The sequence below is a fragment of the Neolamprologus multifasciatus genome, unplaced genomic scaffold (genome assembly GCF_963576455.1).
Source record: "Neolamprologus multifasciatus unplaced genomic scaffold, fNeoMul1.2 chr03_unloc_1, whole genome shotgun sequence".
Classification (NCBI taxonomy): domain Eukaryota; kingdom Metazoa; phylum Chordata; class Actinopteri; order Cichliformes; family Cichlidae; genus Neolamprologus; species Neolamprologus multifasciatus.
The window spans coordinates 892,415-911,561 of NW_028181971.1; the positions used below are offsets into that span (position 1 = coordinate 892,415).

Sequence of the window (19,147 nt, forward strand, 5' to 3'; positions counted from 1 at the left end):
TAGTTTGAAATGTTTATTTAAAAACGCCTTGGCTGCATTTTTAGGTAAACAGCTGCAAAAAACTTTGTTTGCATAACTCAGTTACTTTTTTGAAGAAGTAACTATATAATTAATTGCCCAACATTGGTCATTATTTAATGTATTTTGCAGACAGAGTTACAGACTCTCTCCCAGACCACAGACTCATAATACAAGTCAGAGCTTTATAAAAATAGAAAAAAAAGAAAGTTGTGTTTTTAAAATTGGAGTTCAAGTTATTTTTACTTCCAATAGTGTTAACATACTACACAGGTCATGAACAAGATTTTTTTTCAATTTTCATTGTAAGTGGGATAAAACAGTTAATTAAAAGTAGTCTAACATAAATGCTGTAATTTGATTATTTTAATAAACATGTAACTTGGATGGATTCGACGCTGGCGTGACCACAGTGCACACGTCTAATGTCGCTTACAGTGGATCGCTCAGGGAGTTTGTGTGTTCGCTCAGACACATGAAACATTAGAGGGAACATTGCTTGTAAGTGCAAGCTTTAAACTCTCATGGATGAGTAAAACTCATTAGAAACACTGGCGAGCAGTGAGTGAATAAAAGGTCTGACAGCAGCAGCAGGGACGATGCTGTCATAGTTTAATGTGGAGTCTGTCTGCACTCAAACAGTGAAGAGCAAAGAAAAGTACTGCGATGGTTCTGGGTCCCTTTGACCCAACACTGTGGGTTTCTGTGTTTTGTATTATGGTTTATGTTCTGGTTCATTTACAGTCTTAGTTATGCTGTTTTGTGTTTCTTATATTTCCTGTTTAGTTCCTTGATTATTAGATGCCCTCTGTGTATCTCTGTGTGTGTCTGTGTTAATGTGTGTTTGTGTGAGTCCTTGTGTTCCATTCTGTTCCCCCAGCCCGTCATGTCTCTCTTTCACTCCTCTTTCTTATGTTCCCTCGCTCCCTCTTGTTTACCTTTCCTCCACTCCCCTGTCAAGCTCACTTGTCAGTATTGTGTTTCTTTGTTTCCTGTTTTATTGTGAAAGTCTTGCATTCTCGTTCAGTGTGTTTCATCTTGTTTCCCTGGTCTCGTTGTGTCTAATTGGCCTCAGCTGTGTTCCCTGTGTAGAGGAATTTCTTTTACCTAGGTATTTAATCGCATTATGTTATTGTATTAACATGTCTGACACTCATACTTAAGACAAATGGTAGGGGGTGTAGTCAGGATGTTGGGGGGAAAACAGGAACTCCAGAGGACCAGTCTTTTGTCTCTTGAGGACTCTGGGAAGTAGCAAGGGAGTGTGAACCTTAAGGTGTGAAACAGCTGTGTACTGCCTTTGTTCCTGGAGAAGGTATTTAGCTGAGAGCCATGCTAGGCTCAGTGAGACTCTGCTGACCGTCGGTCCCGCGGCCATGGGGGCTCCACAAGCTTGGTTGTCTGTTCTTTGTGTGTGCATGAATTAAAGAATGTTAGCTACCGCTCACCGCTCGTCTGCAGGCTTTATTTAAGTGGAAAACTTCCACAACACCTGTGTGTTTTCTGTTCCTTCATCATTGTGTTGTGTATTGAAGCCCTCTGTTTGCTTCTGTCTGTTGTGTTCATCCTTGTTTCTAAAGGCTGTGTTATTCTTTGTGTGTTTCTCTGTGAGTTTAGTTTAGTATTACTTTTTCCATCCATCCATCCATCTTCATCCGCAGGGATGAAGATGGATGAATGACCAACAAAACAATTTTCTCCTTCATTTATGTCACACAAAGCTGTATGTAACGTGTCTCGCGGTTAGTATCATGGTTGCTAGGCAACCTGAACAGCGCGACGAAGCATATACCGTCCCATTTCACAATCCTCTCACTTCCGCACTTCTCGTACTTATAGTACGCACCGTACGTAGTACGCGTAGTGCGCGTACTTCAAGCGTGCAGACCCTGAAAGGGGAAAGACCTTGTGGTGCTCCTGGTCAGCAGAGGGCTCAAAGCACTGTGACGTATAAACTTTGAAGGGGTTAAGGGCGCTTTCCCACATGAAATAAGTGTTAGTACCTTGAAATGGCAATGAGAAGGAATGAGCCAAATCTGAAATTAACTAGAGAATAGCATGCTCTTAATGTGAAAATCTGACTCCTGTCCTACTTCAGGTGGAGTCCCGCCTCCTTCCAGGAAGCAGCTCACCTGGGTTTCTGTGTTTGGTGTCCAGCTGTGGAGCTTGTTGTTGGTGTTTGAAGAAACTGTACGTTTGTGTTGTTTCCTCCTTTAACAGTTTGTTTGTTTCTGCTCTGTGATGTTTGGACCAGATGTTCAGCTCTTATTTCAGGACACACTTTGGATCGCTTGTGTTTGAAGACACATGATTATAAATTATTGATTGATTGGAATCCACACTGATTATCAGTCAGTTACTCTGAGGTCTGAGTCTGTCTAAGACCTTGTGCTGCTCCTGGTCAGCAGAGGGCTCGAAGCCATCTGTTCCTGACTGCTGATGCTTTCCTTTAACATCTTTAACAAGGACTCGTTTATTCATGAAAAACAGAAGACTTGATTCAAAAACAGAAGAAACAGCGCACAGTAAAGTTACATGTAATAACATGTTTAATGTTCAAACACAGGCATAGTGTGACGCACTTAAACATGAGGAAGTTAAACATTCTTCTGTTGATGGCTGATCACTGAGGCATCACAGAAACTGATGGAGTTGATAGAACAGAACAGGAAGTGAGATATTTTAATTTACTTGACATAAAACAAATTTATTTTATGTCATGACATAAAATAAATCAAATGTATGATCTAAATCAAACCCCTGATGTCTCTTAGCCTTTATACAGCTCTGTTAAATGAGTGTTGTTACCATTGGTGCATCACTGAGATCAGGTGTTGTGAAAACTGAAACTATGCTGCATGCAGCTGCTAGTTTTTCTATTTTGGTGCTATAAATGTTCATGGACATGGTTTCCTTGGCTGAAAACACCAAACATCATTAAAATATCTTTTCATGAAAATGATGTAAGACAGAGCAGAGAGCTAATGCTGACTTTAATGCTCAGGACCCACTTCTTCTGATCGGACAGTGTTTGAGGATCTTTACAAGTTTTTCTTTCTAGTTTCTCCACAAGTTAGCTGATTTAAAACAAACAATCAAACAAAAACCTTGTTCACATGCCATCAAGATAAAACGACAAAAATCCAAACCCTGCTGCAGATCTGGTGTTCTCCATATTAGGCTACGTTCACACTGCAGGCGAAAGCGCATCAAATCCGACTTTTTTGACCCTCTGTGACCCAAATCCATCATGGTGACAGTGTGAACGGCACAAATCTGATATTTTCAAATCCGATCTGGGTCACTTTCATATGTGGTGCTGAATCTGATACATATCTGATGTTTTAGAAAGCTGCTGTTTGATGGTCATGTCACTTTAAATCCGTCTTTTACGTCACTGACACGAGACAGACGCCGATTATCAGCGCTGGAGAAGACATCGTGAACGCTTCCTGACCATCCAGTGAAACTGTTGGGAAGACAACGTTGGAGAAACGTGAACATTTTATTTGTTCTGTATAATCTGCAGATTCTGACAGAAATCTGCAACTATCCTTTGAAGCAGCGCTCCTCTAAAACAGCAATAAGGATCATTATTAGCTTATTTACATTATTATGAAAATAACTTTATAACTTAAAGCAAATAGTGGGAAACATAAAGTCCGAAACAAGTCTTTATATTAACGACCATCAGTCAAACAATACTGTTGCTCTGGGTCTAAACAGAGCGCGTTGTGTGTGACGTCTTCTTTTGTGCGGCTGCTTTGAGCGTCACACTAGAGCGCGTTTGCTGTCACATTTTATTTGTAGTGTGAACGAGCAGACAAAACAATCAGATTTGATCAAAAAATCTGAATTGAGCATCAAGACCTGCAGAGTGAACGTAGCCTTAGAGAATGGTGAGCTGCTAAATGTGTTTTATGTGGTAGCATCCAGTGAAACAGCATTTATACAGTCTAGCACTGACTCAGTTCACTAACCAGGTTCAAGGAAATAACTGGAAGATTTCCCAAACAGAGAAATCATGCTGGGATCTTTGTTCCCGCTATGAACTCTAATACAGTACAGATCTACATGTCAGGGGAGAAAATATAAGAAACAAAGATTTCCAATAAAACACATAGAAAATCTGTTTTTCAGGTTCAGATTCATTTTCTGAATCTCCGCAGCGACACGTGGAGGAAGTGGTGGCCCTAAGCAGCAGATACTGTTTGTAGAAGTAACAGAGGAGCAATCAGAAGCAAACTGATTTAAAGAGAGGGGGGGGGGGGGATTAACAGATGAACTGGAATAAAATAAAAATTAATTGAACTTTGAATTACATAAAGTTACTTCACTGACTAAACTAAAATACATGTGCACTCAAGTAAACCTGAATCAAAAAAGAAACAAAGTTACTCAGCGATTAGGCAGCTCTTCTGTGAAAGAGTAGGTTAAATATTAGGAGCCACCATCAAAACAACTGGAGTGATGTCACCTGGAGTAAATGCAGATATATTTACATGAACTGAATATACCGTCCATTTCACAGATATCTTTAGTTTGGTTAAAGATTTTGATAAACACAGAAATTGATGAATCTGGAGTACAGAAAGTGGAATATCTAAACAAATGTAATAGCTGACTGTCTAAATTGAGTCTAAATTGATGGAAATAACCCAGAGAAGCTGCTGGAATCACTGAGCTTATAACAAAACAGTATAATGATTCATTTATAGCGCAGTAATACAGGTTTAAAAACAACAGGGACTAAAATGTCAATAATTCATAGTCCTTTTATTATTTAATTAACTTCATATTAGGTGGATTTGTGTGAGCGTGGCCGACTGATGACAATAACAGAGAAGCTGGAGGGAAAAAAGCTTTAAATTAGTTTTTATAGACTCTACACTCAGAAGTCAAAACAAGTGCGATGAATGAAATCCACATGTGCAGCACTGACAATAAGAAAGACCTTTAAAAGTACCAGGAACAAAACAAAAGCATGCAGGAGTTTAACAAACAAACTTGATCTACAATTTCTGTGGATGTTAAAATGCCTGCGTAAACAGAAGTGAATATGATGATGCGATTTTGGATGCTGATCATTTAAAAATGCTGAAACTTGAAAATCATCACAAATCCAACTGAAGACAGGTTTAAGTTCAATATAAAGGTTAATGTTGATAAAACGTTTGTTAAAAAACTGCATAAATAGGCAGGTTTTTGTAAAACGTGGAGGTTATTACACGGGGTTCTAGTGATATGTTCATTTAAGTCTTGTATCCATTAATAAACATTAAATTTGTTTCATATTGTCATGATTTTAGCACTGATCTATTTTAAACTTCAAAAGAAAAATCAAAGTGATTACAGATATATTTTTCCCAACAAAGCCCCCCCCCCCCCCCCCCCCCAACTACAATGCAACTAAATGCACAATGCAACCACAGGTTTAACCCTATATAAGCATGTAGGCATATTAGAAGAGAGTGAAGGACAAGTTTTATAGACTTTAACAGACTTTACATGTAATTTCTATCTGATCATTGTTGAATCAGATATTTGTATTTGATGATTTTGTTTTATTGTGAAATGTCCCACAGAACAAACTGAGGTAAATGACCTTTGTGTTATTCAAACACTCTACAGGTCAGGTTGCGGTGCTGTGGATTTACTGTGCTGGAGTGCAGTACAGTGACTGTAGTGTTCATGGTCAGAGTCAGGTTACATCTTAGGCTTCTTCCACCTGCTGAATTCCACTTTATGTCTGACTGTTCTCATTTTTCTGTTTAGGTGCAGAGGCAAGGTCACCCTCTACAATTTAGGCAACAAAATACAGCTTTTCTTACCTTTATGTTTCTCTGCTTGTGACGTACACAACAATGGTCAAGCTGAGTATTGATTAGAATTCAAATTTAGACTGTAACAAAGTTTCTATTCCCATGTGCTAACATTATTTTATTATTATATTAATGTAGCACAAGGTTCAGTTCGCCTTGTTATAGAGGATTTCAGTTGATGTGCACATGAATGATTTGTGTTTCCTCTGCAGGTGAAGGTAGAAAGTGTGTGTGAGCTGATGTGAATTGAGCAGCATGGATCAGTGTGAGGACAGAGAGGAGGGAGCCCCTCCCTCTAAAAGCACTCTGTGTGGGGAACATGAGAGCCAGACCAAAGCTCAGAGGTGAGATGACCATCTCTAACTGTCCATGACTCTTCTCCATGTCACAGCTCAGCACTCACATCACTGCTCCATCATTATTCACAGGAACCAGCCTGGACCTCCACCCAGCTCTGTGTCCTTACAGAGTGACCGGTCTAAACATGCTGGTATTGACTTTAAATCAGGCGTGTGTCGTCCTGCAGAGAGGTAATGTGTGTGTAAATGTTGTGTGTTTGTGAATAAATCCTCCATCATGTTTAATGTCAGCTCTGTTTCACACACATGTTCATATGTGCAGCGCTGTGTGTTGGAGTGTTTCCACAAACACAGCAGATACTCAGAGATTATTTTTAGGAAGAGGAGATGTTCTCAAACTCTCTGTCCTGAAACTCTTCACTCAGTCTGATCCCCACTTCCTGCTCCTCAGCAGTGCTGCCATCTTCATCAACCAGGACAGAAATGAACTGAACTGTTGTTTCCTCATCAACTTCTTTCTGTCTGCTGAATCTGTAGTGAATCAAAGTGAAACGTGTGAAAATGCAGCTGTTAATGATCCAGTTTGTTAGATGAACGTGTGAATGTTGCAGTGTGCTGTTAAACAGTAACACAGTAACTGTGACGTGTCCTGATCTGACAGTAGATCATGTTTGTGTTCTTGGTCACATGACACAGGTCAGCTGTTCACACAGAGTTCATCTTTATAGGCTGGACCAGTTTGGAATAATACTGGGAGTAATGGTTCTTATATGGAGCTTTTCTCCTCTGAGCACTTTGATACTCGCCTCATTCACACATGGAAAGCAGTGCAAATAAATGCAAACACGGTTTTCCTGCACTCATCTTTTATCAGGATGATGTCAGTGTGAGCTGTTGTATGAAAAAAACAAGTATGAAAAAAGTGTTTCACAGTTTTACTTTGAAAAACAAACAAACTGTGCTGCAGGTGAACAGTTTGATGGTTGGAATGAACAAACAAACAGACTCAGCAGCGCACAGACGTCCCAGCTTCATATATCGTTGTTAAACTTAACATAGGAATCACAAACATTCAGAGATGAACTTACACACTTGGCTTTATACGTACTTTGAGTTGAAACGTACTTGATCTGTGAATGATGACGTTTCACAAGTACACACAAGTACATTTACTGAGAAACTGCCTTTGAAACAAAGTTCAGTTAGAAAAACACTGAAGTCATTCAGGGAATTATGATCTTTGTGTTTTTACAGAGTTTAAAACACAACAAAGAAGTGTCAGTGATCAGGATAACAGTGGAAGGACTCTGGAGGATCATTTGTATTATTGATCATTTTGATCTCTGACAGAGAAACTACAAATACAGATGCAACAAGGGAAGCAGCAAAAGTGACTGAACACAGCTTTTAGAGGCTAAATTCACATTTCAATCATCAAAGTGGCCTCGTGTGTCTGTGTGTGTGTGTGTGTGTGTGTGTGTGTGTGTGTGTGTGTGTGTGTGTGTGTGTGTGTGTGTGTGTGTCCACGGTTCCTCCACAGAGTGGAGCAGCAGAGCTCAGAGGTTCCCAGTGGTCAGTCTGCCCAGCAGCATCAAACACAGCTGGACTCCATATTTATGGTCTGTACATGTACAACAACTACTTTATTATTATTAATAATACATTTATTTATAGGTCCCTTTCAGAACACCAAGGACTCTGTGGACTAAATGTCCAAAAGAAACAAACTTTGAAATCAGACGGTGCAAATGTGATCACAGGCAATGTTCCCTCTAAACTGCACGTGTGCAATTGTGCACTGCTGGCACGTCTCTGTGCACAGAAAATCTGCATTGCACACAAACAAAATCCACCTGAATTGAAATTAAAGTAAATACGTTAACAATTCTGTTTTCCAGTGTTAGTCAGTGACTGGCTGCTCCAGCCAATGATGTGATTCACATTCGTATAAACGCAGCTAATCAACGTGGTTGACAGGCTATGACAGCGTCCTTATGTGCAACACCGGTGTTTTAGCAAAGCGGCTGATGTGAAGCCACATTAATGACAACGTGTACAACCATTGGAGATGTGAGCAGGACAGACGGAACAACTGACGGGAAAAGTGTGGACTTTATACCAGTTTTTAAATTGTGTTGATCGGCCGTAAAACCAGAGTTATGATAAAATATCTGCAATGTTTGTTTTTCTTCCTGAATACTGTCGTTGTTTATATTTACTGCAGGAAGAAACAGTAAAAACAGCGTTTTATAAGGAAAACGCTCGAAAGCCTGTGAGCAAAAACAAAAACAACCCCGCCCTGTCCTATTGGTGGAAAAAAGTACCATGTCGACCAATCAAAACATGATATGGCAACATGGCATTTAGTTGTTTAGGGAGGGGGAAGTTTTAGGAGTGATGGCGTGTTTAAGATGTGAGAGATTTGCGACGTTTAGCACAAATCTTGTGTAGTTAGTGTGTAGTTAGTGTGTAGTTAGTGTGTAGTCAGTGTGTAGTTAGTGTGTAGTTAGTGTGTAGTTAGTGTGTAGTCAGTGTGTAGTTAGTGTGTAGTTAGTGTGTAGTCTGTGTGTAGTTAGTGTGTAGTTAGTGTGTAGTTAGTGTGTAGTCTGTGTGTAGTCAGTGTGTAGTTAGTGTGTAGTCAGTGTGTAGTTAGTGTGTAGTTAGTGTGTAGTCAGTGTGTAGTCAGTGTGTAGTTAGTGTGTAGTTAGTGTGTAGTCTGTGTGTAGTCAGTGTGTAGTTAGTGTGTAGTGTAGTCAATAGTTTTGTTGTGTGTCAGAACAATGAGGCGACTGCTGAATGTTACAGGTGTTACAGCAGTGATACATCTGCTGTTGTCAGGCCTGCAGGTATCAGGCTGTTGTTCTCCTTCATCTCATAGTGACAGAAATTATTTTTGGAGTGGCACAAATAATTTGTGTGGCATCAGATTTGATGCAGAACAGCTGATTGTTCTGTAAATAGTTTGAAATGTTTGTTTAAAAAAACGCCTTGGCTGCATTTTTAGGTAAACAGCTGCAAAAAACTGGGGTGGCTGTAGCTCAGGTGGCAGAGCAGGTCAGCCACTAAACAGAAGGTCGGTGGTTCGATCCTCGCTGCATGCCAAATATCCTTGGGCACGATACTAACCCAATGTTTGATTACTGGTGGTGGTCAGAGGGCCCGGTGGCGCCAGTGTCCGGCAGCCTCGCCTCTGTCAGTGCGCCCCAGGGCAGCTGTGGCTACAATGTAGCTGCCATCACCAGTGTGTGAATGTATGTGTGAATGACTGAATGTAGAGTAAAGCGCTTTACAAATGCAGGCCATTTACTTTGTTTTACCTTTTTGAAGAAGTAACTATATAATTAATTGCCCAGCACTGGTCATTATTTACTGTATTTTGCATCCAGAGTTACAGACTCTCAAGTCAGAGCTTAATAATAAATAAAAAAAAAAAAATAAAGTTGTGTTTTCAAAATTGGAGTTCAAGTTATTTTTACTTCCAATAGTGTTAACATACTACACAGGTCATGAACAAGATTGTTTTTCATTTTCATTGTAAGTGGGCTAAAGCAGTTAATTAAAAGTAGTCTAACATAAATGCTGTAATTTGATTACTTTAATGAACATGTAACTTGGATGATTCGATGCTGGCGTGACCACAGTGCACACGTCTGCTGTCGCTCACAGTGGTCCAAGGGACGCTCAGGGAGTTTGTGTGTTCAGACACATGAAACATTAGAGGGAACATTGATCACAGGGAAACATTTTAAACATCGAGGCTTTAAACAAAAACCAAAGTGAAACAGTTTGTAGTTGAGATCAGTGAGAATGAAGCTGAATAACTGTTTCTACAATAACTTTGAGCAATAAATGACAAATATGATGGAAATTGGGAGCATTAACACTTACTAATGATGTGAGTCGACACTCGACTGTACTGAGACGACCACATTAGGTGGTCCTCAACTGTAATGGAAACCAGTGGATCCAGTCCAGTCGTGGCGACCTGTTGTGAGTCGATCTGAGCAGCTACTAATGGAAACGGGTCCATAGATGTGTTTGTGCTTAATAACAATGAATCACAGGATTTTTACATTACTGTTAAAATCTCATGTTGTTTGTTAAAGTGTTGTTAAAGATGGTGACAGATGTACCCTTAGGCCCCTCCTCCATTCAGAGATGGTCTTTCCCTTTTCACATAAATGGCCTCCTTGACTCCGCCCTCAAACCAGCGTTCAAATTTCCTCAGGACCTTCTTGATGTTGTGGAGACTGAAGTTCAGAGTGGTGGCTCATTCATAAAGTATTCTGTTCCAGCTGCTGGAGGACAACATCATCACTTTTGTGAAGAACGAGCTGAAGAAGATCCAGAAGGCTCTGAATCCAAATAAGCCCCAGTGCTTGGAGTTTCAGAGGGAGGATGATGAGCAGAGGAGCAGCAGAGAGGCATTTGTGAAGATCACTGTGGACTTCCTGAGGAGAATGAAGCAGGAGGAGCTGGCTGACCGTCTGCAGAGACGTAAGAGGATTTATCTAAAGGTTTAAGCTGCTGGATAAATGAGACACTTGTGACACCAGTGTGTTCGGTCATTTCTCAGTGGGTCAGAAATTGTCATCAGCATTTTGTAAAATATGATTGTTGAAGTTGTATTTTTATTATTATTATTCAGAACTTCCAGCTGCAGTTTGTTATCGTAACCTTAAATCTGCTCTGAAGAAGAAGTTCCAGTGTGTGTTTGAGGGCATCGCTAAAGCAGGAAACCCAACCCTTCTGAATCAGATCTACACAGAGCTCTACATCACAGAGGGAGGGACTGCAGAGGTCAATGATGAACATGAGGTCAGACAGATTGAAACAGCATCCAAGAAACCAGAGAGACCAGAAACAACAATCAGACAAGAAGACATCTTTAAAGCCTCACCTGGAAGAGATGAACCAATCAGAACAGTGCTGACAAAGGGAGTGGCTGGCATTGGGAAAACAGTCTTAACACAGAAATACAGCCTGGACTGGGCTGAAGACAAAGCCAACCAGGACATCCAGTTCATGTTTCCATTCACTTTCAGAGAGCTGAATGTGCTGAAAGAGGAAAAGTTCAGCTTGGTGGGACTTGTTCATCACTTCTTTACTGAAATCAAAGAAGCAGGAATCTGCAGCTTTGAAGACTTCCAGGTTGTGTTCATCTTTGATGGTCTGGATGAGTGTCGACTTCCTCTGGACTTCCACAAAACTACAATCCTAACTGACCCTAGAAAGTCCACCTCAGTGGATGTGCTGGACTTGTTCCTCCGCTTCCTCCTGGGTCTTTCCCTTCAGACCAATCAGAGTCTCCTACGAGGTCTGCTGACACAGACAGGAAGTAGCTCACAGACCAATAGGGAAACAGTCCAGTACATCAAGTGGAAGCTCAGTGAGAATCTGTCTGCAGAGAAAAGCATCAATCTGATCCACTGTCTGAATGAACTGAATGATCGTTCTCTAGTGGAGGAGATCCAACAGTCCCTGAGATCAGGAAGTCTCTCCACAGATAAACTGTCTCCTGCTCAGTGGTCAGCTCTGATCTTCATCTTACTGTCATCAGAAAAAGATCTGGATGTGTTTGACCTGAAGAAATACTCTGCTTCAGAGGAGGCTCTTCTGAGGCTGCTGCCAGTGGTCAAAGCCTCCAACAAAGCTCTGTAAGTAAACATGAACTCATCGCTTCATTCTTAAAATCATGGGAAATAAATCAGAGGTGCTCAGTTCAAAGAACACTGCCTTTTAAGAAAAATTAAAAAATAGTCACTTAGTCAAATATGATACTTTAAATATTTCTCTCCAGCAGGACATGTCAGCATTTCTGAAATATTTTTGTCTTTAACTTGAATCAAAGCACAATCCAAATCAAGCCAATAAGAACGTGAGCTCTGATCCTTCAGCCCATAGCTGGAGGATTTTTTTCATTTTTAGGGGCAGATGGGGTTTTTTTTCGTAACGGTATAAACACTGAAAGGTGGCGTATTGGCCAGATGCTGGCAGATGTATAAAAATAACTCAACTTTTTGGTTTCCCCAATCTTATAAAAAGTACATTTGCATAATGACTGAAACCTAATGACCAAGGAACTGACCTCCCAGCCTATTGTTCCTTCAGTGGGCTGGTTTCAGTCATTATGCAAATGTTCTTTTTATAGGGTTGGAAACCTGCAGTCAGCTGAGACTGAAGAAGTCACCTGGATGAGTGACGAAATGTTTCTCCCACTGAAAGCGCAACGTCCAGATGAACAGAATCAACTTTTTGGATTTACTAACCTGGATGATTGAGCATGCATCAAGACAAGTTTTTATGAGGTTTACAGTTTCTTATAATTTCTAAACCAGAAGGTGGAGGAGATGGAGCTCATGATAACTGGCTACTGCCCTTCAGTTTGCTTTATGAAATCATCCAATCAAAATAAAGTTGGCCCTTAGGGAGAGAGGGTCTTTAAAGGGGAATGAGCCAAAGCAGCTTTTAGACAGAAAATGAAACGAGAGTCTGCACCAAGTCCAGGATGTGATACATTATTTATAAGTACATTTACAGTAATCACACATATTAGAATTAATAAAGTGACCAGCAGTACTGTAGTAACTGTAATACTGCAGTACTCACAGGCCTGTGCCAGCAGACACTGAACTACTGTCACTAAATTGACCTGCTCTTCACTGGTTTCCATTTACATACACTGGAATAATTGTGTTTAATTTGAAATATTTTTCTTCTGTTACACTTAAATTCTTGAACATTTTTTTATTTAATTGTGCATTGTAGTGTACTCGTTTGTACACATTTGATTACTTAGGTTCAACATATAAAGAGATTTTATTTGATAATAAATATTATTGTTTTGTTGTTCTTGTTATTTTTTCAGGCTGAGCAGCTGTAACCTGTCAGAGGAAGGCTGTACAGATTTGTTGTCAGTGGTCAGCTCCCAGTCCTGTAGTCTGAGAGAGCTGGACCTGAGCACCAACAGACTGAATGATTCAGCAGTAAAGCTTCTGTCTGCTGCAGTGGAGAGTCCTCACGCCAAACTGAATGTTCTGAGGTCTGACCGATTTGTATTCTTTTTTCTTTTGTTTGTTTTGTTTTGTTTTTAACTGAGAAAATAAATCCAGCAATTTAAACAGTAAAGGTTAACTTGATCAATTTACTGTTGTTTCGTACCACATCTGCTCAGCATAAAACAACAAGGATTCTTAAAATATAAGATTAGTTATTGCACCCTGGTTACACTTTAACATCAGTCTTTGTTCATGTTTTCATTTTCAGACTCAACGTCTGTGAACTTTTAGCGGAAAACTGTGAAGCTGTGTCCTCAATGCTCAGCTCTCAGTCCTCTACTCTGACAGAGCTGGACCTGAGTATCAAAAATGTGCAGGATTCAGGAGTGAAGTTTCTGTCTGCTGGACTACAAAGTTTAAACTGTAAACTGAATACTCTGAGGTCAGATCAATTGACATTTTGTTTTTTAAAATGAACCAATTAAACATTTTATTCAAGGCTTCCAGTTCCGGCGCTCGTGGGGATGGCAACCTAGTAAGAGAGCTCTCGACCGAAACTTATTAAAACTGCCCCAAGTAAATTAATACACTATCTAAGTGCACATAAAAAGGAAAAAGGGGCCTAAATGACGTCCAGAAAGAACAAAAGAGCTAAGAAGTTAACGTTCGAAAACGTGGAAGATGACAATGTGCAGCTAACAGAAGGGGCTAACGTTAGCTCCTATGGGGCTAGCCGAGGCCACTCTCCCACTCTTAGCCGCGAGGATTCTGGGACAGAAGATGAGGATGACCCAGCAAGTTTGACGCTGATACTGTAAGAACTGAGAGGCGTTGGGAAAGAGGTGAAAGAATTTCAAAAAGACACGAAAGCGCAACTGCTGGAAATAAGGGGTGAGTTGGATAAAGCCAATGTGCGGCTTAACGATGTGGAAACCAGGGTTGCTGAACACAAAGATAAGCTCCAGAACACAGACGAGATTTTGTCTGAGATACTAACAATGCAGGAAAAGTTTCAAACAAAACTAACATCACTGGAGGCTTCCTCGAGGAGGGAGTCACTCAGACTGTAGGGAGCAGAATCGGGAGCTCCATCTATGGCCCACTTTGTGGAGAAGCTACTCTGGGAGGATCTCGCCATCCCACCATCAACACCGTTACAAATTCAGAGAGCAGACAGAGCGTTATCGTTACTCCCTCCAGACGGCTCCCAACCCAGATCGATCCTGGTAAAATTCCTGTGCTTCACGGTTAAAGAAGAAGTGCTGAGGCTCGCTTGGCAAAAGAAAGGTTTTAAGCTGAATTCCAGCAAGATCAACCTCGACCACGATTTCCCTCCTGAGATCATGGCTTTGAGGAAGGAGTATGCAGAGGCACAAAAGGTCCTAAAAGAGAAGAATGTACGGTTTAGGACCCTCTACTCAGCGCGCCTTAAGGTTTTTTTTCGAAGAAGTAGCGAAAACCTCGCGAAAACCTGAATTATGGTTACTGTCGAGCTAAAATGGGTGGGGCTTCTCGTGCTGTGAGTGCCGTCGCAGTGGAAGGCCCCCTAACTCAGGGAGTAATAAGGGGTTTCCCTTCAAGTTGTGAGGGTGTCAGTGGAAGTGCTCCACTGTCAGAAGCCAGCTTAGGAGCTTTCAAGCTCCAGTTATGTTCAAATGTTTTCAGTTCATTCCTAACTTTTTTCACTTGTTACTGTTTTAAGAGGGGGTTGCCTGCTGCTATTGAGTTTATGCTCTGTGGTAACTTAATATATCTTTATGGGAAGTGAGTCAGTGAAAGTAATCTCTTTTAATGTTAACGGGGTTCTGAATGTGATTAAGATGAATAAGATACTGTCCAAACTAAGGAAGGAGAAGGCCCAGATTGCACTACTTCAGGAGACACACATGAACCAAGTAGATCACTTGAGATTAAAAAGAAAGGGTTTTAAATATGTATTCTCCTCTTCCGTTAAGTCCAAACACAAGAGGGGTGTGGCTACACTTATCTCTGGTACACTTAACTATGAACATATCTAAGAACTCTGTGACGAGGAAGGCAGATTTGTTAGAAAAACAGTCTCTGCGCACAGAAAATCTGCGTTGCGCACAAAAAAAAAATCTAACCTGAATTGAAATTAAAATAAATACGTTAACAATTCTGTTTTGCAGTGATAGTCAGTAAGTGACTGGCTGCTCCCGTATGGGATTACAACGATGCCATCTTATCCCATAGTCCAGCCAATGATGCGATTCACATTTGTATATACGCAGCCAATCAACGTCGTTGACAGGCTATGACAGCGTCCTTATGTGCCGACACCGGTGTTTTAGCTGGCAAAGTGGCGTGGCTGATGTGGAGTGAAGCCACGTTAATGACAACATGTACAAACATTGGAGATGTGAGCAGGACAGACGGAACACTGACGGGGAAAGTGTGGACTTTATACAAGTTTTTAAATTGTGTTGATCGTAAAACCAGAGTTATGATAAAATATCTGCAATGTTTGTTTTTCTTCCTGAATACTGTCATTGTTTATATTTACTGCAGGAAGAAACGGTAGAAACGGTGTTTTATAAGGAAAAAAGCTCGAAAGCACTCTCCGCCTGTGAGCAAAAACAACCCCGCCCCCTATCCCCCGCTGCCCCTTTCCTATTTGTCCAAAAATGATATGGCAACTTGGCATCTAGTTGTTAAGAAACGAGGGGAATTTTTAGAAGTGACGGCGGTGTTTTGAGATGAGAGAGATTTGAGACATTTAGCGCAAATCTTGTGTAGTTAGTGTGTAGTGTAGTCAATAGTGTTGTTGTGTGTGTCAGAACAATGAGGCGACTGCTGAATGTTACAGGTGTTACAGCAGTGATACATCTGCTGTTGTCAGGCCTGCAGGTATCAGGCTGTTGTTCTCCTTTATCTCATAGTGGACAGAAATTATTTTTTGGAGTGGCACAAATAATTTGTGTGGCATCAGATTTGATGCAGAACAGCTGATTGTTCTGTAAATAGTTTGAATTGTTTATTTAAAAAAATTCCTTGGCTGCATTTAAAAAAATAGCTGCAAAAAACTTTGTTGTTTGCTAAACTCAGTTACTTTTTTGAAGAAGTAACTATATAATTAATTGCCCAACATTGGTCATTATATATGACCAATCCTGTCTGCTATATATATATATATATATATATATATATATATATATTGCAGACAGGACTCTCTCCCACACCACAGACTCATAATACAAGTCAGAGCTTTATAAAAAGAAAGAAAGTTGTGTTTTCGAAATTGGAGTTCAAGTTGTTTTTACTTCCAATAGTCATGTCATGTCACAACATGTCAATGACTAGATTTTTTTTACATTTTCATTGTAAGTGGGCTTAAGTAGTTAATTAAAGGTAGTCTAACATAAATGTAAATGCTGTAATTTGATTTTATTTTAATAAACGTGTAACTTGGATGGATTTGATGCTGGCGTGACCACAGTGCACACGTCTGATGTCGCTCACAGTGGTCCAAGGAATCGCTCAAGGAGTTTGTGTGTTCGCTCAGACACGTGAAAAATTAGAGGGAACATTGCTCACAGCCCAATGCTACGGAGAAGAATTGTATTGATGCCTTTCTTAGCTCTCTAGAATTACCTTCACTCCCCGTCTCTCAAAATGAGTTTCTAACACATCCCATTTTAGTGGAAGAAATTAATGCAGCTCTTTCCAGATTAAAACCAGGTAAGGCAGTTGGGCCGGCCGGGTTCAGTTCTCAGTGGTATCGCACCCTGAGGGCAGATCTAGTCCCCACATTGCTGAAGTCATTTAACTATATCCTACAGGACGGAGAAATCCCACCCTCCTCGAGGGAGGCAACTATTTCAATTATCCCAAAAGAGGGGAAAGATAAACGAGAATGTGGAAACTATCGACCAATCAGTGTCCTTAACTTGGATTACAAACTATTTACTTCTATTCTTGCTCGTAGACTGGAGAAGTTGCTACCTGACCTCATCAATTTAGATCAGACTGGTTTCATTCACTATAGACAAACAACTGACAATATTAGGAGAATATTACACATCTCTACTCAAATACAAAAGAGCAAAACTCAATCAATAATAGGAAGCTTGGATGCTGAGAAAGCCTTCGACTCCGTCAGATGGGTATTTCTGTATAAGGTTCTGGGGAAGTTTGGCTTTCAAGACAAGTTCATTAGAGTAATCCAAGGTCTGTATGCTCGACCCTCAGCCCGTATTAAGGTGAATGGTGATCTCTCCAAGCCCTTTGCTCTGGAACGTGGCTGTAGGCAGGGTTGTGCAATCAAACCACTTCTCTTTGATTTATTCATAGAAACATTAGGCCAAGCGATTAGACAAAATCATAACTTTATCGGTGTTGCACTGTCAGGAGTTGAACATAAAGTGGTAATGTTTGCCGATGATGTACTGGTCTGCCTGGGGGAGCCAGAGAGGTCTTTTAGTGAGTTGATGTCTACTTTAAGTGATTTGGGGAAGTTATCTGGTTATAAGGTCAATATTTCAAAAACACAGGTGATGACTTTAAATTATACAGCTTCTGCAGCTTTATGTAGGGAATTTAAAGTAAATTGGGATAATGAGAAAATTAAGTACCTGGGAATATATCTGACTGCGGACCTCTTGGGGCTCTTTCAGGCAAACTACGAGCCGATATCTGCAAGTATAAAAGCTGATTTGCACAGATGGAATCTGGTCCCCTTTCTGAGTCTCAGCTCCCGGGTAACCGCAATCAAGATGAACACGCTCCCAGACTGCTTCATCTTTTTAGAAACTTGCCAATAGAAGTGAGCGATTACCAATTTATTGAGTGGGACAAATGGATCTCCAGATTTATCTGGCAGGGCTGAAAGCCAAGGATTAAATATGCTACCCTACAGCTCCCCAAGGAAAAGGGAGGATTGGGTCTCCCCTGCCTCAGGAATTACTATTATGCCGCTCAAATAACCCCCTCTTATATGGGTGTAACGAAACATACACGGCTAGGTGGAAGGAACTGGAGTCCAACCTGTTGGACCGATTCCTCCTACAAGCTGTAATGGCAGATAAGGGTCTAATGTGCCAGCTGGAAAAGCTGGGGAACCCCTGGTTAACCCACACCCTCCAAGTTTGGCAGAAGGTAATCAACATCTGTGGGATACACAAAATGCTAAAAATTTTCAGGTGGGTTGCTTTCGACTCGGATTTTATTCCAAACAGACACAACTCTAACTTTAAAGCATGGATATCCTGTGGCCTTACAACATTCCTCTCTCTCACTCATAGAAATATGGTGCTCAGATTTGAGGCCTTACGGGACAATCACAACCTGAAAAAATACAACTTTCATAGATACTTACAGCTGAGATCATATATTGATCATGAATGCAAACTGTCCGACTTCAATGATGTTGAGTCGCATTTTTTCCTCATCCTAAAAAATGCCACAACCATGATCCCTACTAAATCTATTTCTAAACTATACTAAGCTCTCTCTAGTGCCAGCAAGGATAACACTTTATACACTAAGGATAAATGGGAAAGGGAATCAGGGATTGCTATTTCTGTGGGGAAGTGGGAAAATGTTTGGTACTGCCAGTGGTCCACGTCCAGTTCTATGAGCTGGAAGGAACATGGCTGGAAGAATATTATTAGGTACTTCAAGACTCCATATCAGGAGAGATACAAAGGGGCTTATATGTAATGGTGGTGACAATGCGGCTCGACTGTTGCTAACCATTTTCATGTCTTTTGGGACTGTCCCAAGTTAAAAAACGTTCAGATAGGTGTTCAGGTCTCCTTAAGTGCAGTCTTTAACGTTTAAATACCTTTAGATTTTAAGGTTTTATACATGGGTTTGGTCCCCTTTCTGGAACGTAGGAGTGAGATTAAGTTGGCGCAATTACTCTTGGTGGCCAGTAAAAAAACAATTACTAGAAGATGGTTAAGCCCAGCCCAGCCTACCCTAGATGACTGGTTTGGGATCATTTTAGAGATGTTTAGGATGGAAAAACTTACATATCTGTTAAGAAATC

At 40.6% G+C, this 19,147-nt stretch overlaps 2 protein-coding genes across 4 annotated transcripts in view; both read left to right on the forward strand.

Moving 5' to 3' along the window:
- LOC146490519 (uncharacterized) overlaps positions 1–19,147 on the forward strand; it is a 184,542-nt gene that overhangs the window by 130,956 nt on the left and 34,439 nt on the right. Inside the window, exons 4-8 of one of the 3 annotated variants that reach the window (XM_085152981.1) lie at positions 7,680–7,758; positions 10,435–10,636; positions 10,788–11,796; positions 13,008–13,181; positions 13,406–13,579. The exons of 1 other annotated variant lie outside the window; for it this stretch is intronic. In XM_085152981.1, coding sequence (XP_085009107.1) covers positions 7,680–7,758; positions 10,435–10,636; positions 10,788–11,796; positions 13,008–13,181; positions 13,406–13,579 — 1,638 coding nt within the window. The remainder of the gene's footprint in view (positions 1–7,679; positions 7,759–10,434; positions 10,637–10,787; positions 11,797–13,007; positions 13,182–13,405; positions 13,580–19,147) is intronic. One more of the 3 variants, XM_085152978.1, reaches the window with a different exon arrangement.
- Positions 1–19,147, forward strand: part of LOC146490521 (protein NLRC3-like) — a 170,905-nt gene that overhangs the window by 43,054 nt on the left and 108,704 nt on the right. The window lies entirely within an intron of this gene.